The 24082-nt window shown below is 50.5% G+C and overlaps 1 protein-coding gene across 2 annotated transcripts in view; it reads left to right on the forward strand.

Moving 5' to 3' along the window:
- The window catches only part of WWP2 (WW domain containing E3 ubiquitin protein ligase 2), a 135216-nt gene extending 111803 nt beyond the window's left edge, over positions 1–23413 (forward strand). For both annotated transcript variants that reach the window (XM_046681928.1, XM_046681929.1), the window contains 15 exons: positions 1424–1598; positions 8435–8489; positions 12053–12134; positions 12989–13117; positions 13478–13553; positions 13837–13908; positions 14133–14221; positions 16073–16232; positions 17595–17728; positions 18051–18191; positions 18905–19025; positions 19378–19482; positions 20574–20670; positions 20846–20918; positions 21433–23413. In XM_046681928.1, coding sequence (XP_046537884.1) covers positions 1424–1598; positions 8435–8489; positions 12053–12134; positions 12989–13117; positions 13478–13553; positions 13837–13908; positions 14133–14221; positions 16073–16232; positions 17595–17728; positions 18051–18191; positions 18905–19025; positions 19378–19482; positions 20574–20670; positions 20846–20918; positions 21433–21532 — 1609 coding nt within the window. In that variant the 3' untranslated portion in view covers positions 21533–23413. The remainder of the gene's footprint in view (positions 1–1423; positions 1599–8434; positions 8490–12052; positions 12135–12988; positions 13118–13477; positions 13554–13836; positions 13909–14132; positions 14222–16072; positions 16233–17594; positions 17729–18050; positions 18192–18904; positions 19026–19377; positions 19483–20573; positions 20671–20845; positions 20919–21432) is intronic.
- The last annotated feature ends 669 nt before the right edge of the window (positions 23414–24082 follow it).

Here is a 24082-nt window from a genome sequence, read left to right on the forward strand (position 1 = left end):
AACAAAATTAACAGTATTTACTTATTTCATGTCATACCCAGTCTGTGTTTCATTTCCCTCAATTGTCTTAAAAATGCTTTTATACTTAATTTGTTTGAATCAAGTCCAATCTCAAGATCAACGCATTGCTTTTGGCTGTGTCTCATGAGTCTCTCTTCATCTATAAGTTTCCCTGCCTTTTCTTATTTTTTTCGGGCCACTTATTTGTTGCAGATCCTGGGCATTTGTCTTGTAGAATTGCTCGTATTCCAGATGTGGCTGATTGGGACTCTGTGGTGTTGTGTAACATGCTCCGCTATCCCTAGTCTTTGCTCTAAACTGGTAGTTACATATGGAGGCTTGATTGGATTCAAATTCACTTTTTAAAATTGAAGTATAATTTACATGCAGTGAGATGTACAGATCTTAGATGTATGGATCGCTGAGTTTTGACAAACGCATACGCTCATGTGACCTACATCCCATCAAAATGTAAAACATTTTCATCACCCTACAAAGTTCCCTTTCTTCCTTTCTTTTGGTCATTTCTTCCCCGTGTGTGTGGAAATCGAGTTACACCTACAAAGCACAGCTGAGGATTTTTACTGTCTGTTTCAGCGCGGCCTTGCCCGTGGGTGTTTTAGGACCAACTTTGGAAAGGTTGCTTCCTCACTAAAGATAATGTAGAGAGTCCTGCTGTTGTTTGCTGCACCCCTTCTTCCCATGACCATGCGAATGTTCTCATTGGCACCTAGATCGGGGTAATTTCAGTTGCAAAAAGCAAAAATTGGGATCCAAATTGGCTTAAATAATGAATAGAATTCATTGGCTCACGTAACTGAAAACTCTACATGTAGATCCTGGTTTCAAGTGAATCTTCATCTAGGGGCCCAACAATGTCACCAAGGGGTCATATTCCATTTTTCTGCTCTGCCATCCACTGGGTCAACTTCATATTGTGTTTTGGACCAAGATGGGAGCTAGTGGCTGCCAGGACTGCATACTTTCTCAGTCATATCTGGCAAGGAAGAGAGACTATGTTTTTCCCAGAATTCCTAGCAAAAGTCCTGAGATTCACCCTGATTGACCCAGCCTAGGTCATATGCTCACTCCTGGTCCAGTCAACAGTTCAACTTGTGTTGGGAGTAGAGTCAGCTTCCCCAGAACCACATGGATCCCCTAAATGGAAATCAGGAGCTAATGGTAAGGAGGGATTGGTTGCTGCAGAGGCGACCACAAATGTCTGCTATAATCGTCCAGGCTCCACGATCCTCTGTGATTGGGGCCTGTCTGACTGTGCCTCCCAAGAGCAGCCAAGCTCCTGTGCCAGACACCACACTTCGCCCTCCCTCTGTGTCTCCTTGCCAACACCCTGAGATTTCTCTAAAATTTGAGGGTAGGGGTGGGCTGGTCACGATATTCATTCTGAGCTTCATGATTCCAGCTGGGAGAAACGCACAGACCCCCGAGGCAGGTTCTACTATGTGGATCACAACACTCGGACCACCACCTGGCAGCGCCCCACTGCGGAGTATGTGCGGAACTATGAGCAGTGGCAGTCGCAGCGGAATCAACTCCAGGGCGCCATGCAGCACTTCAGCCAAAGATTCCTTTACCAGGTGAGAAGGCAGGGGCTTGCCACTAGATGGGGAGCCTCCCATACCTGAGAATATGTAGCCTTGCACGTTCTCCGTTGACCTGTTTGGTGAGCAGGGAGAATGGTGACTAGAAACATCATTGAGATTTTACTCATCACAGTGAAATTCCTCAAATTCTAGTGTTTCTAACTTAGCAACTCTATGTCTAGCCTTTCTCTAAAAGGACTCAGTATGTCTGAAACTGAATTCTCCTTGTTTCTTCCAAGACTGGATTTCTCTTCTGGCCCCTCCATCTGAGTCCATTTGCCCTGACTTGAAACCTGAAGGTGCTCTGTGACCTCTCACCTTTTCAAATCAAAGCAGTCACCCAAATCCTTCTTTTTTCATTGCTGCTACCGTATTTCTTTAGGTCTTTATTATGTGACAGATATCAAGGATGGAGGGACATTTAAAGTTCATCTAGATTAGGAGTTGGCAAACTATGACCTATCAGCCAAACTGGCCCATGCCTGGTTTTGTAAATAAAGTTTTATTAAAACATGAGCACGCCCAGTAGTTTAGGTATTGACTATGGCTGCTTTCATGCTACAATAGCTGAGCAGTCACAGCAGAGACCATATGGCCCATAAAGCCTGAAATATTTACTGTCCGGCCCTTTACAGAAAAAGTTTATGGATACCTGGTCTAGATCAACTTCCTTCTATTTGATTCCTGATTTTCCTCGGTCCCTCTGAACTGAATGGTTAAGGCAGCCTCTGAATTATTCTCTCTGCTGGCATTCTTTCTCCTCCAATCTGTACTGTGTGTTCCCACCAGAACAATCTTCAAATATCACTGTCTTTTCATCACTTTGCTGTCTCAAAACCTTCTGTGATCGTTACCTACACAATAACATTTACACTTTATAGTCCAGAATTCAGGGTGCAATGGCCCCAAATTAACAGTCTAATGGTCTCCATACTGTCGCTTTAGGAACCCTCCCAGCCCCACCTTCCTGAGTCTACAACCCCTTAGCACCTGGAGCTGTGGGGAGTCTAGCCACACAGGCTCTTTGGCAGGGAGAGGTGGGATTCTCAAGCTGGAACTCTGCTTGCATTTTCTCAGAGCACCTTGAACATGAAGCTTGGGATCTGCAGTAGAATCCATGCAGGATGTCATATATTGAAGGCTGGAAACTTTTGTTTTTTTCTACACCACCAGGCTGGCCCCCGTTTTGTTTTGTTTTTTATGGGAATTCTATTTATTTTTTTGTTGAGTTCATGATAGTTTATATCAATGTGAGATTTCAGTTGTACATTATTTCTTGTCTGTCACCACATAAGTGCTCCCTTTCACCCACTTTGCCCACCTCCCACCCCCTTTCCCCTGATAAGAAACTGAACTATTTTCTTTGTCCATGTGTATGTTTATATTCCACATATGAATGAAATCATCTGGTGTTTGTCTTTCTCAGACTGGCTTATTTCGCTTAGCATAATTCCCACCAGGTCCTTCCATGTTATTGCAAATGGGATGAATTTGTCTTTTTTTCTGGCTAAGTAGTATTCTACTGTAGATATATACAACATCTTCTTTATCCAATCATCATTCGATGGGCACTTGGATTGTTTCCATGTCTTGGCTATTGTGAATAGTGCTGCGATGAACATAGGGGTGCATATGTTACTTTGGATTGTTGGCTTCAGGTTGTTTGGGTAGATAGCCAGTAGTGGGATAGCTGGGTCATATGGTAGTTCTATTTTTAGTTTTTTGAGGAATCTCAATACTGTTTTCCATAGTGGCTGCACCAGTTTGCATTCCCACTAGCAGTGTATGAGGATTCTCTTCTATCCACACCCTCTCCAATATTTGTTATTTTTAGTCTTAGTGATTATAGCCATTTTAACAGGCATAAGGTGGTATCTTAGTGTAGTTTTGATTTGCATTTCTCTGATAATTAGTGCTGTTGAACATCTTTTCATGTGTTTATTGGCCATCTGTATATCTTCTTTGGAAAAATGTCCATTCATCTCCTCTGTCCATTTTTTGATTGGGCTGTTTGTTTTTTTATTGTTCAGTTGTGTGAGTTTTTTATATATTATGGAGATTAACCCCTTGTCAGATATATGATTTGCAAATATTTTCTCCCAGTTGGTGGGTTGTTTCTTTGTTTTGATTCTGGTTTCTTTTGAAAGGCTGGAAACTTTTTGAGCTGGTCCACAACATTTAATCACCATGTTTAATCAACATTGTTTCTATTTAAAATGAACTTTAACACCAAAGCCCATTTCTGAATTAGATACCACAGTAGTTAGGTGCTTAGAAATCTTTAATTCCATTTAATTAAGTTGCATTTCTTAACAGCTTTGCCTTCATTTGCAGCTCTTCCTCTGCCCACCCAAAGCGGGAGCTGCACCATCAACCATAAGGCATGGTGACATCTCCCTGGGCTGGCTTGTCCCTTTTTCTGTCTCTAGGGGCTGATTACTCATCATACAGTGAGGAAACTGATGAGGAAGCCCAGTTTCCTTAGTGTGGATGAGCAGAAAGCACAGTGTTTGTCATGTTAAGTTGCCTCCAAGGTCAACTGTAATGCCTGTCTGCAGCCCAAGCCCTGGTGGTCTACCTGGTGCAGCCCTGCGTATGCCCTTGTGCCTCTCTTCCCGCTTCACAGCCCCTTTCACACATCCAGTTCTGCATTTTAAAATTGGATGAAATCTGGTCATTCTCTGCATTTCAGAAATTGTTCCTCTTGAGCTGGACCCCAAAGGCTTTACCTGCTATCTTCTTGGGTGGTTGTGGCCACAAAACTGGGAAAGTCGGGCATCTTTGTCCTTTGGCTTAGAGACAAGGACACATTTTAGGAGCCTCTCACATGGTTTTGTCTCTGTGTTTACTCGACTTCTCTAATTAAAGAAAAAATCCATTAAAAGAATCTTTTTTTTTCTTTCCTACCATGCACCGAGTAGTTTCCGAGGTTGACGAAGATGTTTGGTGTGTGAAAGGGAAGATTCTGGAGCTCACATCTGCTTGGTCTTTTGAAGCATTCATTCCTCTTGCCTGCCGCTCTCATTTTAGCAACATCATTCCAGGCCTGCCGAGGTAGAACTTTGGCTTGGAGGGGCCCATAGAAGTAAAAATTAGATGCTAAAATATTTTGTAAGTACTCTAAAATGGTTTTCTCAGCTTTGCTGGGGACCCAGGAGGGTTCTGGATGGAGGTGATGCTTCCCTTTTCTCCATGAAACAAAACTCATATTGAAAAGTGTGGTAGGAATCTTTTTTGGGTCAGCTTTCAGTCTCTCTGTTGATTTCCCTCCCCCTCTGGATTTCGTTTGCCCCTCTTGTTTGCTGTGCTGCCACGTCCTGGTTATAAGTAAGAAGAGTCGCTTTCATAGAGTTATTCTGGGGTTTGGCCTCAGCCCAGGGTTTGACTTGAAGACTAAAGAGCTGATACCACACCAGTGGCTTCCCCTCCTCCCCTTCCTCCTGCGGGGCTGAAACCGAGACCTTCTTCTTCACTGCCCTGCAGAGAACACGAAGTACAGTTCAAGGTGGGAATCAGGGAATCCCAGACCACACTCTCCCCAGTTCCTTCCTGCGTCTGCCTTAGCACACACCTTCTTCGATCTCTCTGTTAGTGTTCCTTATTTCTAACATGCTTCCTTTTCCTGACTTCTGGTGTGCCGCTGTTGCTTCTGATCATTGGGCACATGCTTGTGTCTCACCCTTGTAGTCTCACTTTGCCCTGGTTTCATGTTCCCGCTGTGGTCCACCAGGGATGGCTGGCCCAGTCGTGCAAGTCGTGTATTGAGACAGGACCCGGCTCACGGCCTACTCCTATTTCTGTGGCACCGCTTCCTTTCCTCCCGCCTTGTTCCTCCCCTAATAACCAGGAGGTAGCCAGTGTCTGCTGGACTAAACAAATCAATCTGTGGCTCCCAACACATGGACACCAAATTGCATCATCCGGAAACAGACAACTTGTTTCTTACTCTGCAGAGAGCCCCTTGGGTTGAATCTCAGGCACCTGGGTTTTGTTCCACGCCCACTGGGTACGTGTCTAACAAAAAAGGAGCCTGCCTTCTACACTGTAACCTTTATGCCCTTCCCAGAGCCTTTCTCACCCCCGGCTGTATTTGCTAGACATTCTTTATTTCTGAGTTTGTATCTTAAAATATTGCTTGAACTTAGTGCTTAGTCCCTGAGGGACATGAACTCACGTGAGCTCTCTGGCTCCTGGCCTGCACCTCAGATCTCCCAACTCAGGACAGTTACCGGGAAAATTACTCCACAGTGTTCCTTTCTGTTCTTAGTGATAAAGGAAACTGTCCTGTCTCTTAGAGTCACCTGCACATCCCAGGATCTCTCTTCTGACCGTCACCCCACATGCCCCTTTCTCTGTGCTTTTCTGGCTGTGCTCCAGGTAACACTTTGGGATCTCTCATTTTGCGAGAAGTGCAATAGAAGAGAAGGGACGATTGGTTGGCTCATTGGCCATGTGGGGTTTTTGAGTTTTGGTTTTCTCGCCATGATACATAGCCCTTGTTTTTTGTTTCTCCTTGACTTCTGTTCATTTCCTTTTCTTATTTTTCAAGTTGTGCTGTGTACATTAGGGAAGAAATATCCGAAGTAGTCAAGTGCTTTGCTTTAACTGTAAGAGGTAAAATCGTGATGAGTGTCAGCTTCCATTGATTCCGTTTCTTGTGTCGTTCGTGTTTATCAGTCTCTGGTTTCTCTCCCTTTCCTCTCTGCTTCCTCTTCTCTCTCCTCACAGGTTTTTGGGTGAGTGGAGCTCATAGGATGAGAATAGGAGGACATCAAAGAACTTTTTAAAAAGCCACTTTAATGAAAGAAAGCCAACGTTGTATGACGTTTGTGACATTAAAAAAAAGCAATGATTAAGAAGCAGACTGATAAATCTTTTTTATTTCCAGTTCAGTGCAGGTCACAGAGGCTGTGAGTAAAGAGCTTTTGGTCTGTTGGTTTTTAGAGATAGGGAAAGGATGACTGTGAGCCCATTGGGCCCAGTTGGTACCAGTTGGGAGCTGTTTCCCACCGGAGCCCCTGAATGCTTTATGGATTATCCACTCATTTTGAAAAAAGACCTGAAGCAGCAAAACAATTTTGCACCAAATGCTGCTTTAAAAGATTTCTTAAAATGCCCTTTTCTGTAGTTCGTCCCTTTTGCAGGGACATTGCTACAGCCCAGTACTTACCCGCTGCTTTCCATTTGGCCTCATTATCTGAAACGCATGCATGTCTCATGTGGTGGTTCCTTTCTTCTGTTACTGAAAGCGGTTATTGCTCCTGTTCTTGTGTTTTAACTACAAAACAAAGTTGGGGGAATTCGGATTTTATGAGATGCTGCTCCCCTCACCCCCCCACTAAAATGACCCCTGAGAATTTGGGAGAGTTTTTCGAAAGTACTCATCAGACAAATCTGAATTGTGGTGGAAACTTTAGGCATGTCCTCGAGGTTGACGGCAACGTGCCCTACATCGAGGACAGCCTGGCTTCCCGCACCTTCCTGCAGTTTCATTCGGCCTGGTAGGAGGCCCTTTGCTGAAAGGGGGCTCTGTCCTGTCAAGGAACCTATGGTTTCAAGACTTAAACGTCTTTGTTGGCCCTTGCTTTGGAAGAGTTGCTTGTGCTGCCACCTTGGAAAGAAGGTTTCTCTGTCCTTTCAGCTGGGAGTGGAGGGAGGGCTGTGAAAGGGGGTTCGCTGGCAGTTGAGTTCCACCAATGTTTTCTCAAGCCGAGACTGAGCTCCATTCATCACCCTGCCCGTGTGTGGCTCCGTTGCCCCCAGACAGGGCCGGCCAGGCAGCCCGAAGTCTGCGTTGAGAACTTGATCCCCTCATGTAATGATTAAATTTTAGTAAGTGAAATAAAAATGCTTCTGCAAAAAAAAAAAGGGAAAGCAAGCAAGCATGGAACAATACTTGTTTTATTTAACTATGAAGAGTTTTTGACAGCACCCGCTTCCCCGCAGGATATGAGAACTCTTGGTCCACTGCAGCCCTGCCCCGGGGACCTTGCAGCAGAATCAGGCTGGGGGTGGGGGGTACTAGTGTAAACAGTGACCCTGAAGTCCTGGAGTCCGCTCCCCCTTCTCTCTCCTGTCTCCCCCTTCTCTCTCGCCACCTCGCCCCCAGCCCTACCTCCCCAGACAGGCACACACAGAACACTGAGCAACTTCAGGTTCAGGCCGGAGGAGAATAAAGGTGCTTTGTGAAGGGAAGCAAAACATTCCTGGGGGAGGTGAGGGGCCTGGGGCATGAATGTGCCCTCAGTCTGGGCTGCTGGTGCACACCGCTGCTGCTCCCTCTCCCAGCGCACCCAGGAGGGAGGTGGAGGGAGGAGGGCCCAGCCCCCAGCCAGGAAGCTCTGGGCGTGGGCAGGGCTTGTGGGAATGATTTCATTGGAAAGGCCTGCGATATTTTTTCCCCTCCTGTGTGTGGTTCTTGGAGAAAGTTGGAGGTGGTGGTGATTTCAGTCGACTTGGACGCCTCGCGCAGGAGCTGAGCAGAGGCACTCGGCCCAGCTTGCCGGGCAGTCCCACTCCGGGCCCTCCTGCCATGCCTGGGGCTGGCCCGCCACCTCCGCCACCCTGGCCCACCTTCAGTTTTGCTCCTCGTCCTCCCCCTCACTCCGCCCTCTCCAGAACCTCTCTGGGCCTTAAGTGTGCTGGGTTCTTTTTCAGTTTTTCTTTTTTGAAAAAGACTTTGGGAGGAGCAGATGCCACCTAAGGCCCCACTGTATCCTCTACAAAGTGCTCCAATGTGGAAATGAGTCGTCAGCATTTTCATCAATTGATTTATTTTTCACTGGTGGCTTTTTTTAACATCTGTGTTCTGCTGTGTTTCTTGTGTTTAGTCTTCGAGCGCTTCGACTGACCATGACCCACTGGGCCCCCTCCCTCCTGGCTGGGGTAAGTACTGAGTTCTACTTCTGCACCCTCAACTGATGCTCCACCACACTCTGTCCTCTTTCCCTGTGCGTCTTCCTCACTCCTATCCCTCGATTTTCCATTTTGCTTCTCTCCAGCACACCCTCCAGAGGTGTCTGGCTGGAGCAATTATAGGTGATAGAGCTGGAAGGTTTGGAAAGTAACTGAGTTCCCCTGCACCCTGTAGCATTCACCCACCATAGCTGAAGGAGGGTGATCCGATGAAAGAAGTCCCCAAGCAGCCCTGGGACTGTTGGGTTTTGGTCTTGACTTTGAAGGTGTCTCCTCGAGAATCCATCCTATCACTGACAAAGACATTTTGATGCTGGCTGATTCCCAGATGCATTTGTTTCAGGTCTGTGACTGTATGATTGGAAGGAGCCACCTTACCAAACTTCTCTTTGCAGCTGAGATGTTGGAGGACTTCAGCCTAATTTTGACTAATGGAAGCCACCTTTTTGTTTGCAACACAGCTGTGAAAGAGGCCAGAGGGAAGCGAGTTGAGTGCTGGGTGGCGACTCTATGAAAGTGCATCCTTGCTAGTTGTTAATGCCATGTTGGATTCCCCTTGTCATTGGTAGCTACCTCTTACCTATCTCGAGTCCTTGGTGTGATTTGCCAATAATGAGTTAGAAGGATGGACATCTGTGACTTGAGAGAGATTCCGGGCTTTATGGCTGTTCTGAGAAGGAGTGGCCATGCAAAAAGAGGTCATTAGAGATAGTGAGACAGCGCATTCTGTAGCTCTCTGAGCTAGGTCAGGGTTTTGTTCAATACAGCAAGAGACCCTGGGAGCTGAAGAGAGCAGTTCTTTTGGAGGAATCAGCCTTTGTCGAGTTCAATTTATTGGTTAGGCCAGCAGAAGACAGTAAATGCTGGTTTGGTGGTGTTCAGAGATGGTGTTAAATTGGGAAGGGATGTGCTCTCCAACAAAGGTGGAGAAGCTGACGACAGGATGAGCATCTGCCTGGAAAAGTGCAGCCTTTGAGCTGGATCCTCTCGGTGCAGACACAACTACTCCCTGGTAGTAATTTAGGAGGTTGCATCAACCCCTTGGACCTGCAGGGTATCACTTAGTGAATTACCACCGCATTTCAGAGCACTGGAAGGACCTCCTCATCCTGCTGGTGGGATATATCCATTAGTGAGGCTTCCACACGGTTCTTGATTTTTCTCCTGGGGAATCCCTTGTGCACGCAGATGATCCACCTGGCTCCCTGAGCTGACGAAAGGTCATTGGTATCGCAGAGATTGGCAGCAAGTGAAAGGTGAGAGGGTCAAACCCTCAGGATCCTTGCGTGGATGGGGGAAAACTCACTGGATTAAACAAGAATCCGTGTTGCTGTTTGGCAGCCTGTAGACACTGTAACCTAGGGTCGGGGACCCAGAGTTTCTCCTGGCGCTATGGAGTCAGGTGATTTGTTTCTGTACCAGTTCTGCTAAATGACGGTCACCAAGTAAGAGCAGCAATGGGGACTTGAAAACAGCTCCTAGAAGCTAAGTGTGAAGTATTTGAGGTGGGGCTAGGAGCCATGGTCGGAATCAGTGCTGTTAACAAATGATCCGTAAAACACAGGAGACTGCAGTGGTGTGAAACTAAGAGAAAAGAACATCTGGGTAAGGGCCAGGGAACCTTCTTAATCACAAATCCTTGGGGCTTTGTGTTGGCTTCCCTAGGGCTGTGGCAGCGCCACCTCCCCAGGGAGAGTTAAGAGTGAACAGAAAGAGCAGCAAAACCAAAAGAGAATTGCATTTAGTGCGAGCCTGCCCTCAAGGCTGCTGTTTTCTTGTGCTCAGTCCTGGGCCCCTTTCTGCTCCTTTAGGAGAGACCTCGTGCTTCTCCCTGTGCACCGGCCCACGAGTCAGGACACCTCAGGTTTAGATCCATGTCTCCTCAGCTGCCCTGAACCTGGGCACATGACTAAATGATCCCGGGTCCATTTCTTCCTAAATGAGGTCGAATTAGACACTCACTTAAGGACTTCTCCAGCCCCCAAAGTATGAAATCTTGTGCAGCAAGGCAGTTCCAATGGCCCTGGGAGGCTCCCCAAGCAGCAAGCAGTGCCAGAGACAGGGGCCCAGGCCCCAGACCTGCTAGGGAGATCCCCCGGCCCAGTGGTTAGTGCTGGCTTTGGCCCTTGGCAGAGCAGACATGGAGGATCCAGTTTAAAGCAGAAACTTCTGGCCTGGAGCAGCCCCTCCCTCCCCTCAGAACCCTCTCGAGAAGCCTGCCTTCTGTGGGATGGCCCCACAAGCTATTCTGAGGTGGTGGTAGCCCTGTAGCAATCCTGGGCACCTTCTTTTCTTTCTTTCCTTTTGTCTGTGTTTTTAAAATTTCCGTCAAGTAATGGATAAGGTAAGGCAGAGACCAAGACCCTGGGTTGATCCTGGGAACCTGGAGACGTGAGGTTGGGGTAGGCTTCTCAGTTCTGCACCTTTTTCAGCTTTTGGTTTCCCTGTAGCTTCTGGAACTGATTGTTTTTATTTCTTTAATTTCGCCTTGTCGATGTAGAAGAGGGAGGGCCATTTACATCATTTGTTTTCAGAACAGAAACAGATTTGAAGGCTCAGGAACTTCCTGGGAAGGATGATCTCTCTCGAGTTTATAGCCTTGCCCCTAGTCTCACATGCCATCCACCTGAAGCTGATGAGGTGCCCCTTGTCAACCCCTCTCAAAGTCTGGAATCACCAGCTAGAGTTGAGTCTGCCCCTGGAGGCCAGACTTCCTCTCTTGAGCATCCTGGAGCATCGTCAGTGCACCAGGAAAGGGCAAGAGGGTAAAGATTGTCTAGAGGATAGAGAAAGCACATCTGAGCTCCCCAAACTCTACCCTGTCTCAAAGCACACACTTAGGTGTAAGAGTAAGATGGGCATTGTGAGTGCCCACAGCCACAGATGTTTATTTGCACATATGCAACGTACAGGTTTTGCTGGATGTGAGGGTTTTGGAATAAAACTTTGCCTTTAAGCAGGAGGAAAGAGATGTGATGGAGGGTAGGTAGGCCCTGTGGAGCAGAGTGCTGATCAGGGAGATAAGAGGGAAAGTGCAGCCACCCCACAGTGACTCTGCCTGAGGGACAGAGGCGCCTGGGTCGGCTGCATCCTGTGGATGAAGCAGTTGCAGAACCAGAGACTGGCCATGACAGACTGGGGTGGGGACCAGGGTTGAGGGGAGGCTGGCCGTGCCTCCACTTTGCACACAGCTGGATGCAATTAGGCCTCTGGTTTCAGCTGGGCTGCCCCCCCTCCGTATTGCCACACCGCCCCCCTTCCCTCTAGCAAACCAGCCAACCAAAGACAGTACTTGATCTTGAGTTGAAAATGTGTATATCTCTCCCCAACTCCCGAGTAGGGAAAGACTCTCTGTCCTTTTTGCCAGTGACAGATGCGAGTGAGGCAGGCTTTTGCCTGTTAAACTTCTCTAACGGGTTGGGAACAGGGGCAGTTCAGACCCAGCACCCAGGAGGTGGGAGCCAGAGGGGAGAGGATGTGGGCTCAAGATGTCGTAATTTGATTGTCCTCTTTTCTTTCTTCTCCCCTGGCAGAGAAGAGACAGGACAACGGACGGGTGTATTACGTGAACCATAACACGCGCACTACCCAGTGGGAGGACCCTCGGACCCAGGGGTGAGAACTTGGGCCGGGAGGAAGGCCAGGTTGGGCCCTTGTGCAGCTCCAGTGTTGGCTGAGTGGCCTTGGACTGCGTTAGTCCTCCATGGCCAATGTTCTGGGACCTTTAGCCGTACACAAGTTTCCCTGAGACCTTCACCATGTAGTGTTGGCCTAATGGAGCTTGAAAGCGGCTTCTTAAATTGACCCTCTTGGGGCTGGCCCCGTGGCCGATTGGTTAAGTTCGCGCGCTCTGCAGCACGCGGCCCAGTGTTTCGTTGGTTCGAATCCTGGGCGCGGACATGGCACTGCTCATCAAACCACGCTGAGGCAGCATCCCACATGCCATAACTGGAAGGAGCCACAACGGAGAATATACAGTTATGTACCGGGGGGCTTTGGGGAGAAAAAGGAAAAAATAAAATCTTTAAAAAAAAAAAAAATTGACCCTCTTGGTGAATGGAGAGTGGCCTGGCTGGCAGGTATTGCCGGTCTTTGTGCAAATTGTGTAGGCTTCTGATAATGCAATTTCAAAAGGGCTGAGGGAACCCCCTCAACACCCTATACCTCCCCCAGTCCAGAAGCTAGTCTGAGACTGGGACACTTGGTGCCTCAGGGTTGCTGGTGGTCACTCAGGCCACAGCCATCCAACCAGGGCTGGTTCTTTGGCCTTGAGATGCTAAATGACCTCTCTCTGCTGCAGAACTGTCCTCATGACTTGAGTGGTGCCAGGTGCATTTCCCCAAGGCCCACCCTCAAGGGCTCTGCAAAGAAAGCAGCACTTTGGGGACCCCAGCTTCCTAGCACTGAGGCCAGAAGGTGAGGCCAGTCTTCACTGCCAGTCCTTAACTGCTCTCTTCCCATGTCTCCAGGATGATCCAAGAACCAGCTCTGCCCCCAGGGTGGGAGATGAAGTACACCAGCGAGGGGGTGCGCTACTTCGTGGACCACAATACCCGCACCACCACATTTAAGGATCCTCGCCCGGGGTTTGAGTCTGGGTAAGGACTTTGCACAGGTGACAGCATCTGTTAGGGCCGTTTATCCTTGTCCTGCTGCTCTTACTGCCCTCTAGTGGCCAGTTTCCATGTCACGTTAGTGGGGATGGGGAGGGAAGGGCCTCCCTATTCAGAGTAACACTAGCGGCCTCTCTCCAAAAGCAAGAGGTCTGGCTTTATTTCTAGTTTTTCTTTTTACTCCTTAAATCTGCAGATGATCTTAATGGCAGTCACTTCCTTTCTTTTATGCCTTACTTTACTGTCTTTTCGTTAACATAGCATCAGCTTTCCTTAGGGCTAACAAGGTGAGTTGCTAATATTTGAGAAGTGACATGGATTCCAGAACATCTTTGTTCCTCCCAGGGCAAAGCAAGGTTCCCCTGGTGCCTATGACCGAAGTTTCCGGTGGAAGTTTCACCAGTTCCGTTTCCTCTGCCATGTGAGTTCTGGCCCTGGGAGGTTGGGTTCTTGAGTTATTTCAGCACGGTTTCCCAGGCCAGCAGCAGGCATTGGAATGCCTGTATCCTAGGGGGGGATGGGTCACCTGTCTAACCCCAAGCAGTTGTCACATATTGACTCCAGGAAGCCAGCTTCCGTTTCCAGGGGACCAGGCTCTCCCCTACCAGCCCCGGGGGATGAGGAAGCCTGTTCATACAGGCAGGAGACCAAACTGAACAGGTACCACCAAGGCTCTGATTTGAGGTTTCTTGTTTCCTTTTCAGTCAAATGCCCTCCCCAGCCATGTGAAGATCAGCGTTTCCAGGCAGACCCTTTTTGAGGATTCTTTCCAACAGGTTAGAGAATAATCATGGTGTCTAAAACCAGGGGCAGCCAGAGGCCACTCCCACCACCCCCTCTTCTATCACGTGGCCTGTTAAACCCACAAGATAGAGTTCCCAAGGCGTGGGCCTTGGTGACAAGCTTCTGCTGAAGAGAAGGCCTTAGAGTCCCCTGCCCCCACTCCCAGCCTCCATGGAAGCAGGAGTGGCAGGGTGGCCACGATGCTCTGTCTCCCCAGATCATGAACATGAAACCCTATGATCTGCGCCGCCGGCTCTACATCATCATGCGCGGCGAGGAGGGGCTGGACTATGGAGGCATTGCCAGGTGAGCTCGGGCCCTGGAAGGCTGTGCCACACATACTTCCCAGGCTGCAGGGCCCATGGCTGGAGAGCTGCCTGCCCCCTGCTGAGATTGAGTCCCAAAGCTCTCATGCATCCTCAGGATGGGCCCAGGTATGGCCAGTCTGAATGGGTGCTGGAGCAGGGTCCTGGGGTCCCCTGCTGGGCTAGGCATTAACCCTTTTGTTATTGGGTCATAGGAGTACAGGGGGCTGCTGGGGGAGGGACTTAGGACAATGACTCTTTTATAACCAATATGTCATCATTTTTGTACTTGAACCAGTAGGCAGTGGCTAAATATCAGTGGCATATGATTGTCCATTAAAATCGACTCTGGGCCTCTCTTCCTCTTGAAGCAGCCAGGGCAGTTAAGTTGAGTGTCTGTGTGTACCTGACGTGTGTAATCCAAAGGGCCTTGGTCAATACTCAGTTGCATGTCATGTGCGCAGGGTTAATAAAATTAAAACAGCTGATGTAACCCTAAGAAGAGCCCAGAGCATTGTCTTGCCCTCACCACAGCCCACCTACAAAGGTTAACAGACTCTGGCAAAGCGTTGCTGTGGACAATGGGGCCAAATGTCCCCAGCAGAGAGAAGGAGCGTCTTGGCCTCTGGTGACCACTCAGCTCGCTGACCTCTCATGGTGTGGGGATGTCTTTTCGCTTGGTGTTGGGTTAACTTGCTTCTGGTTCTCTGTTTGCTGGTGGTGCTGTCCCCTGTGTTGGCCCCCATGGATCGATGGCTCTTTTTCCTGTGGTGACCTCCTCTCCAGGCTCTGCTTGGTGGTGTGGCTCCCGCCCTGTGTGTGTCTGTCTCTCTGTGTCCTGCCAGTGGTTTTACCCTATGGTAGGTTACGTCATGCTGTTCTACCACAGGGTAGAACCACGGACAGGATACTGGGGCACCCTCTGCATCGAAGGACTCCTCGTCTGCCTGGCCACAAACAGCCCAGCAGCCAGGGACTGGCCCCCTTGGGACGTCCCCTTGCTGGTTTAGCTCAAGCCCGAAAGGACCCTGAATTCTGGCTTGAGGCTTGTACTTAGGGTGCAAAGACACGCTAAGGCATGGGTGTTGATTCAGATGAATGCGTGGAAGTATGGGAAAGGGTATGGTGATGGGGTGTGGGGTGAGGGGAGGGCAAAGTGTAAGGGAAATGTGATACCTGTGGGATAGCTGGTGGGAGTGAGGTTTATGATCTAGAGGCAGCACGGAGCAGGGAGTTTTCATGCATCAGGGGTCAGGAACGTATTACCATGTGTTCATATTATGCTGCCTCCTCAGGGTGGAAGCAGGGTGGCCGCTGTCCATACAGAAGCTTTGCAAGATTTAAAAAAAGCTGCCATTTCTCAAGACACTTCCATGTTGGAAAATGATCATGATGTTCTAGTTTTATCAGGAAAAAATAGGTTGACTACTCTTTGTAGGGAAATTGTTGTAATCAATGTGCAAATCTATATTTTAAAATAGTGCTCTTATCCAGTGCACAGCCTACACAAGTGTGCCTGGTGCCCCAGGGTACAAGGAGCTCCTTAATCCTTAGACACTCTGGACATCAGATGTAAAGTCTTGGAATGTAATCCCTGGGAGCCAACACCTGCACCCGCAGGCTTTCCTGAGCATCATCCTAAGTGCAGCTGTTGTCCTGGGTCACCCTAGGTTTATTTGACCCTGACCCACTCACTAACCAGCTATTAATACAAGTTAGCCCAGGTGCTGATCCCAGTGGGACGCGTGTCTCCAGAGGAGCTGAAACAGGACAGCAGAGGAGGGTTGCACCTCCAGTGTGAGTGGTGTGCAGGGAGGGATCCATCGGCTTGTTTTTCTCTCTCTTCCCTCAGAGAGTGGTTTTTTCTCCTGTCCCACGAGGTGCTCAACCCCATGTACTGTTTATTTGAATATGCCGGGAAGAACAACTACTGCCTGCAGATCAACCCCGCCTCCTCCATCAACCCTGACCACCTCACCTACTTCCGCTTTATTGGCAGGTTCATTGCCATGGTAAGATTCGTTGCCATGAGACCTCCAGGGAGGGTGGCAGCCAAGGACACCAGACCCTACACACCCACAGCAGCCCTGAGGATGGGCGCTCATCTCTGAGCCCCACCCTCATCCTCATAGAACTCCTAACTAAAAATGCATAAAGCCAGAGATGGTTCTGGAGCTAGTTCAGAGCTCTCTCAGTGGCCACCCCAGGGCCATTGAGAGGGTTTTCACGTGCTGATTCATGTAGGACTTGTCAAGCAAAAGCCTGGGTCCTTGGGTCTTGGGCTTCACTTCACATCTAGCACACGTCCTGTTGAGGGTGTTGGGAAGACAGGCACTGCCCACCTGCTGCCCATCTAGGGTAGGGGATGCCACTGTCTGTCACAAGCCAGGTGGGAGTGTTGGGGAGTGTTCTGCTGAGACACTCAGGCCTTCTGGAAGGGGATTTAGAACAGGACCCTGGTAGACCAGTTGGTGCAAGAGGTAGGAGCAATGTCAGGAGGTGGGTGAACAGCAGGGAAGGCGGAGTCTCAGTATCTGTTTATCTAGAAATAGGAACACAGTATGGATATGGAAAGGGGTCATGTCACGTGCATCCTGTTGAGTGTCCCATGAGTGTGGAGAACGAGGATTGAGAAGGGGGAGCCCGTGAGAGCCACAGTCCCGCTGCTGTATTTGGAGTTCGTGGTGTTTCTCTGCTAACTTTCCTTTGCCTCTTCCTGACTCCCGAGTGCTCTGCCTGCTCCCCTCTCAAGAGGACCCAAGAGTCCATGACTAAATATGTCTCTTCCCCTTGTCTGGAAGTTCTTGGCCAAGGTGCTGGGCTCAGGAAGTGGGCACATTCTTCCTAGGTCTAGAGCCCCGCCTGGCCCAGCAGCCAACAGGACAGACCAGTAAAACCCTAGACTATTACTCACCACTGGCCCGCCAGCTCTCGCTGTTGACCGCGTCTGCATTATTTTTGGCTGCTTCTGCCGCCCGCTCTGTGCGTCAATGAGTCAGGGCTGCCACCTGGAGCTGTGCTGAACAAGCTTTCTCTGTGAGCCACGGGCAGATCTCTGCTGGAGCAGGGGGCCAGCAGGCAGGTGTGCTGGGCAGCCAGTGGTCCCGGAGGTGGGTTCCTGAACAGGCCGGCTCTGCTTGGCCCCTCTGGTCTGCAGGTGTGATGCGAATCTGTCCCAAGGTCCCAGTCAGGACAAAGAGTGTTGCCCTTTCTGACTCTCCCTTCGGGCCCCCGGGGTAGCTGGATGCTCAGGTGCTGTCGGGGACAGAGGGCAGGAGGCAGTGGCCAGGCTTTGATACAGAGCCTCCAAGAGTCTGTCTCGAGTGGTGTCCTGGGAGGACCAAGCCTCTTTGCTGTGTCTCTTCCTTCCTCAGGCTCTGTACCATGGGAAGTTCATTGACACAGGCTTCACCCTCCCTTTCTACAAGCGAATGCTCAGCAAGAGACCAACCCTGAAAGACCTGGAATCCATTGACCCCGAATTCTACAACTCTATTGTTTGGATCAAGTAAGGCCCCTCCCTCGCCCTGTGCTGGGAGGACAGGTCTCTGGTTGGGGAGTAGGTACCCATGGCCTTTATTTTCTCTGCCAGAGTGGCCCCTGAGCTCTTCCTAGGCTGTATGAGTGCATGTGGAGATGTGCAGCTCCTGGGTCCCCTGTAGGGCAGCTCCAGAATACTCTCCTTGCATCAGGGAGAGGGCCTGTGCCACTGTTCTTGGGCCACCTGTGAGTCCTCATGTCCCATGGGCACTAAAAGTGAGTGGCAGAGCAGGATCGAGGGAAGACCCTTCTAAGATAGACCTCTTCTCTCTTGTTTCTCGTGCCCTTAGAGAGAACAACCTGGAAGAGTGTGGCCTAGAGCTGTACTTCATCCAGGACATGGAGATCCTGGGCAAGGTGACAACTCATGAGCTGAAGGAAGGTGGAGAGAGCATCCGAGTGACAGAGGAGAACAAGGAAGAGTATATCATGTGAGTCTCAAGTGCTGGGGAGGGAGGGTGCTAGGAGACAGGGGAGCAGAGACACAGCTGGCACAGAGAAAGGGTTTCCTGCTCTTGTCTCTGGGGCGCCCTCTTCAGCTGGGCCCCATGTGTGGCCCCTACGTCACCAGGGATGACAAGAACCCCCCATTTTGCATGGGCCTTGAGTGGGTGCCGATGGCCAGTCACATGCTGACCAGAGCTGAGGGAGCCAGAGCCCGAGGCCTCTGTGACAGCCTCTGTCTGCTCTCTTTTGTCCCACATGGCAGGCTTTGAGACTGCAGGGCTGAGCTGCTTTGGAAAGGCATGAAACTTAGACTTCTCCCTCTTCTTTCTCCTAACTGAGAGGGTTTCTTTGTCCTCCGTGCTTCAATCCACTATCTTGTGTGTTTAAGCATGAATTCGCCCATGCTCATTCTTCAGGTCTCTTGGTCAAGTCTTTTAGCCTCCCCACGTCTGAGGTTCAGTCAGCGATGGTGGGAGGAGGAGGAGGAGGTGGGGATTTCAAAGATGCGGGCATCTCTGGGTCACTGTGAGGTTTAACAGGCTGTACTCTGGGTCCGGCAGCAGCCTGGGTCCCAGTGTGCCAGAAGTCCCCTCAGCTGATTCCCCGCTGCTGTGTGACAGTGGCCTTATGGGCAGGCCCTGAGCTGCTCCTGAGCAGTGGGTCTTGGGCTGCACTGATGGCTGGTCTTTGGTTTTAGGCTGCTGACCGACTGGCGTTTCACTCGGGGTGTGGAAGAGCAGACCAAAGCTTTCCTAGACGGCTTCAATGAGGTGGCCCCCCTGGAGTGGTTGCGCTACTTTGATGAGAAAGAGCTGGAGGTGAGTGCTAAGGTTGTTGGCACCTTGAGCCCCTGCCTCTGGGGCGATCCTACTGTTTGATAGCCTCTCTGTGGACCCACAGAAACTCACCAGTAAAACCCCATACTCCACCAGGACCAAGGTTGCAGGGCAAATTGTTTTGATTTGGGTCCTCACACCCACCCCTCCCTGGGCCCTTGTTTTGAGGGGGTCTGCGTTCAATGCCTATGTTATCCATATTATTAAAACTGCCAGCAGAAATAGTTGAAAATGTTTGGGATGATTTCATCTGCCAGTGAGCGGATGAGGTGCTGTGCGCTGGCGGGGAGGGCGCTGGTGCTGGGTCATTGACACACTCCCTTTCCCTCTGCAGCTGATGCTGTGCGGCATGCAGGAGATAGACATGAGCGACTGGCAGAAGAACACTATCTACAGGCACTACACCAAGAACAGCAAGCAGATCCAGTGGTTCTGGCAGGTGGGTCCTGGGATGGGTCCCCACCCAGTCTGGCAAGGAAATGAGACCTGAGGAGACCTCAAGCTCACGGTCACTTGATGTGTTATCACCTCTCTCATCTTTGACACTCTCCCTGCCTCCCCTACCTTGCAAAAGGAGATGAGAAACCCAACGGAGCTGTTGCAGCTGGACTGTGGCCAGTGCACTTGACAGGAGGTGTTGGTGTCGGTCTTGGGCCATGGTGGGGGTGGGGCGGTGTACATGCAGGAAAGAAAGCTCCTGTAGGTCATGTGGTTTCATTCCAGATGATAAAGCATGCCCTTGGCTCTAGAGAAACTGTATGAGCTTGTTGTCCTGGATATAATGAATCGATTCCTTTATATGTGTGGGTCTTGTTGTTGCCATTATGAAGGGTAGCATACATTAAAAAGAATAAATATATATAATTTTTTTTGCGGAGGTGAAATTCACATACCATAAAATTCACCATGTATGCATTTTAAGGTATACAATTCAGTGGCTTTTTTGTTTTTTTCCTGAGGAAGATTAGCCCGAGCTAACATCTCTACCAGTCTTCCTCTATTTTATATGTGGGTTGCTGCCACAGCATGGCTGACGAGTGGTGTAGGTCTGCTCCCAGGTTCTGAACCTACGAACCCAGGCCATAGAAGCAGTGTGTGTTGCACTTAACCACTGGGCTGCAATTCAATGGCTTTTACAGTGGCTTTTCACAATGTTGGGCAACCATCACCACTGTCTAATTCCAGAACATTTCATCTCCCCCAAAAAGAAAGCCTGTACCCATTAAGCAGTCACTCCTATCCTTAGTATGCTTTGAAAAGCAGAACTTGGATGAAAAGAGAATACCTGGCTCGAGGTGTCCCTGAGACCAAGAGAGGTCACATAGACTGGTGGCAGCATTCTATAAACCCAACCTCTTACAGAGAGTGGCTTTGGGATTTCCCAGGTGCTGGCTATCACCCCTCCATCCAACCTGGACTTTGTGTTCTCGGTCCCAAAGAGGTGCCTGAGCTGCCTGGAGAGTTACCAGTTAGGGTGAAGTGCTGGGCCCAGTGGCTCACCTGACTCTGCCTTGACTTGCGGAGTTGCAGGTGGTGAAGGAGATGGACAACGAGAAGAGGATTCGGCTGCTGCAGTTTGTTACTGGGACCTGCCGCCTGCCTGTTGGAGGATTTGCTGAACTCATTGGTATGCTTTCCTTTGCCCTGCTGGTACTCTTGGGTGGGCACGAGGACAGCTCAGTAGGAGGGCGGACCTAGTGTCTTTCTGGAAGCAAGTCAGTGGAAGAGGGGTGGTGCTGGAGGGTCCTGCCTTAGGAAAAGACAGTCCTGTTATATACTGTGTGCTTTTCTTTGGATGACAGGTAGCAATGGACCACAGAAATTTTGCATTGACAAGGTTGGCAAGGAAACCTGGCTCCCCAGAAGCCACACCTGGTGAGCATGCTGGTTTTAGTGGGAGGTGGCCAGAATCTAGAGACCAGATAAGCTCCCAAGGGCAGCCCAGTGGGTAGGGCGACTTTGGGGCCTTGACCCCAGCAACTTTTGCTCTGGGATGTTGGGTTGGAGAGGAGGGTCTGTGATGTGCCTGGGCCACCTTTGCTTGGGCCTCTGCTCTTCTGGGAGTTGTGGCGCAGTTATGCACCCTGATAGCCATACCAGGGGTTAGATACCGAAACACTTCTATCCCAGTAGGCAAAAGCTGCTGTCCCATGTGCCCTCCTGCCCAGTTCCCCGTTTCCCCAGATGCTGTGCCCACTCCCCTAGCCCCTCCATGGTCCAGGAACCTGAAGCGATAAGGTCTGACCACCACAGCAGGGCCCTGGCCATCTGGCATTTGGTTGAGCCACAGTTGTGTGGACTATCTTGACCCCCCAGTGGCCAGGCAGGGGCTGGGCTGTTGGAGCCCTGGCCCCCCCATGCTGATTGTTCTGCTCTCCTCTCTCAACAGTTTCAACCGTTTGGATCTCCCACCATACAAGAGCTATGAACAGCTGAAGGAGAAGCTGCTGTATGCCGTCGAGGAGACCGAGGGCTTTGGACAGGAGTAACTGAGGCTGCCTCCTCTCACGCCCCCAGCGCACATGTAGTCATGAGTCCTCCCTGCCCGAGAGGCCGCTGGCCACGCAGCACCCGGGAGGCCCTGTAGAGGGTGGCCCTGTGTGGGACCATGCTGTTCTCAGGCTGGTGGCACCAGAGTCTGATCTCAAGGGGCCCTGCCCACCCCCCTCCCTCCTACCTACTGGTGGCAGTCTGGAATAAAGCCCCCATGTCACCTTTGGCCCCATCGCCCATTGCAAAATCTGGAGGCCTGACCCTCTCTGCAAAGCTCACCATCCTTCTCCCCTAAGACCAACCCTAGGTATGCGTGAGTCTGCAGGGGAGGCGCCCCGTGCTGAGGGGCTGGGCCTCACAGGCTACTTAGGTGAGAAAGAGACCAGCCCCTCAGGATAGCTGTTCTGGGCTGAGAAGGCCCAGGGTCTTTGCCAGTAGAAGAGGTTCTGTTTTCAATAGAACTTTTCCAGTGATCTGTATAAAATGAAGGTCTGAGGAAGAGGAGCTCTTCTCACACCCAGAGCTCTGGATCAAGGCCATCGCCTCCTTCTCCAACGGGCTCCACCATGGAGGCTGAGCAGGAATGCCCCGCTCTCCACTTGATGCTGGCCAATTCCTTCTTTCCAGCACATAAGGGGTCGTGCCAGCGGCTCGGGTGTCAGTGGGATGGAAACAGCAGACTCCCTCAGACTTTCTTTTCCCTTTTACATAAACTTGAAGCATTTTGTGTGTAGGCTTGCTTTGTGTCTTGTTGGTATGCTGTTGTCACCTTCTCTTAAGGGGCTGGTGCACCAGGTGTGGCTGGGACCCTGAGGGACCCAGCACTGTTGGTCCAAGAATTCCCCAAATAGCTGCTTCTCTTAGGAACCCGCTTATCAGTTCTGTGAGCTCAGGCAGGCCTGACCCGGTGCCTAGCTTTACAGCAGACTAGTCCCCGAGCCTTGACAGAGAGGGAGGGGGTGGTGTCCGAGTGCCACCCTAGCCTTGCCACCTTCGGTAGTGAAGAAACTCCCTTTGCTAGAGGTAGTCACCAGGGAGTCCCAAGTGATGGGGCACGTGGGGCTGACCTGTCATTCCCTGGCAGCCCCTGGAGCTCCAGGCAGGCCCCTTAGCCCCTCATGAGAATGAAGTACATCCTAGAGCACTAGGATGAAGCCCACCCTAGAACGTGTTCATTCTGCCTAGAAGTGGGGCTTTATTTGCACATAGGAAATAGGATACATACAAACATAGGATGCTCTTAGAAACCAGCAGAAGGGCCCTGAGCTGCTGCACACAGTCTCGCTTAATTTCTGGAGCTCTCGCCAGCCTCTGCTGTGCACATTCTGCTATGTGTTGAGACCTGCAAGGTGAACATGCTCCTCTGCGATGCTGGAATCCTGGTTGTCGTGAACTCCTTGAGTTCTAGCGCTGAGCACCAGTTGCAGACTAGCTCCAGCTTCTTGGCAGGCCTTCAGACTGGTCCCAGGGCCTTCTGAGGACAGTCCCATGTTCCCAGATCCTCATCCTTCCCCCGACCCCAGCCCAGCCCATGAAAGTAGAGCCTGCATCCGCTATGCTGCGTGTGCTGACTGGAGTGGTTCAGCTCACCACAGATCAACCTTTCTTCTTCCCTTGGTCATAGGCTGTGCTTCCATGCAGCATCTCGCCGTACTGGGGGGTTGGGGTGCAAGCTGCTGTGTGGGGTTTGGAAGCCTCGGGCTCATGGGTGTTCGGAGTGTGTTCATGTGCGTGTGTGTACATACGTGTATATAACTGAGGTGTCTGTACGGAATGCCCTTCAGTAGCTCTGGGTTGGTCACCAGATTATTTTGTAATGCCCACCCCCTTGCCTCGGTATTGCCAGTTTCTCGTGCAATAAACAATCAGCAGCTGTGGGTGGTGTTGGCGTGGATTTCTCTGAAGTCACTGTCCTGCAGACAAGAGGCTTGTGGACCCCACAGACCCCCTAGGCCCACAGAACTCCAGGAGTGGAAGTTCCATGACCTTGCTGGTTTTGAGAAGTGTGTGCGTCATTCAGCGAGACAGCCACACTTGTGATGGGCAGCTGAGTCCTTGCCCAGGGATCACTGGCTTCAGCCCTTGGTCAGTTGCCTCACTGGCCCCTGAGGCACCCTCAGGCTTCCTCTGACAGGTCTGGGTTTCTCTGAGCAGTTGCTGTGGGGCCGGAACCCCTGAGGCTGCAGATTGGGCAGTCTTCAGAAACCAGCTCCTGGGGCCAGTGTTCTGGGCAGTCATTCATTCAAGAAGCATTTCCTGGGGTTTCTCAAGTGCCATGATGATAGAGGGACTCCCTGATCTTGAGCTCATGGTCATACGAGGGCTTGCCCTCACTTTTTTGAAAACTTACGGGTTCACATGGGACAGATCACTACACTGACGGGTCTTGATGCATCTGACATGGAAATGACTTTGTCCCACATCAAGCCTTGCCCTCCCTGTGCCTCTTCTTGAGGGAGGCAGAGATGTTCAGAGCAGCGTGGAACCTTGAGTTCTAGCGCTGAGCACCAGCGCTAGATCCACTACCCCCAGCCCCAAAGCCTTTT

Source organism: Equus quagga, chromosome 13 (genome assembly GCF_021613505.1).
Source record: "Equus quagga isolate Etosha38 chromosome 13, UCLA_HA_Equagga_1.0, whole genome shotgun sequence".
Classification (NCBI taxonomy): domain Eukaryota; kingdom Metazoa; phylum Chordata; class Mammalia; order Perissodactyla; family Equidae; genus Equus; species Equus quagga.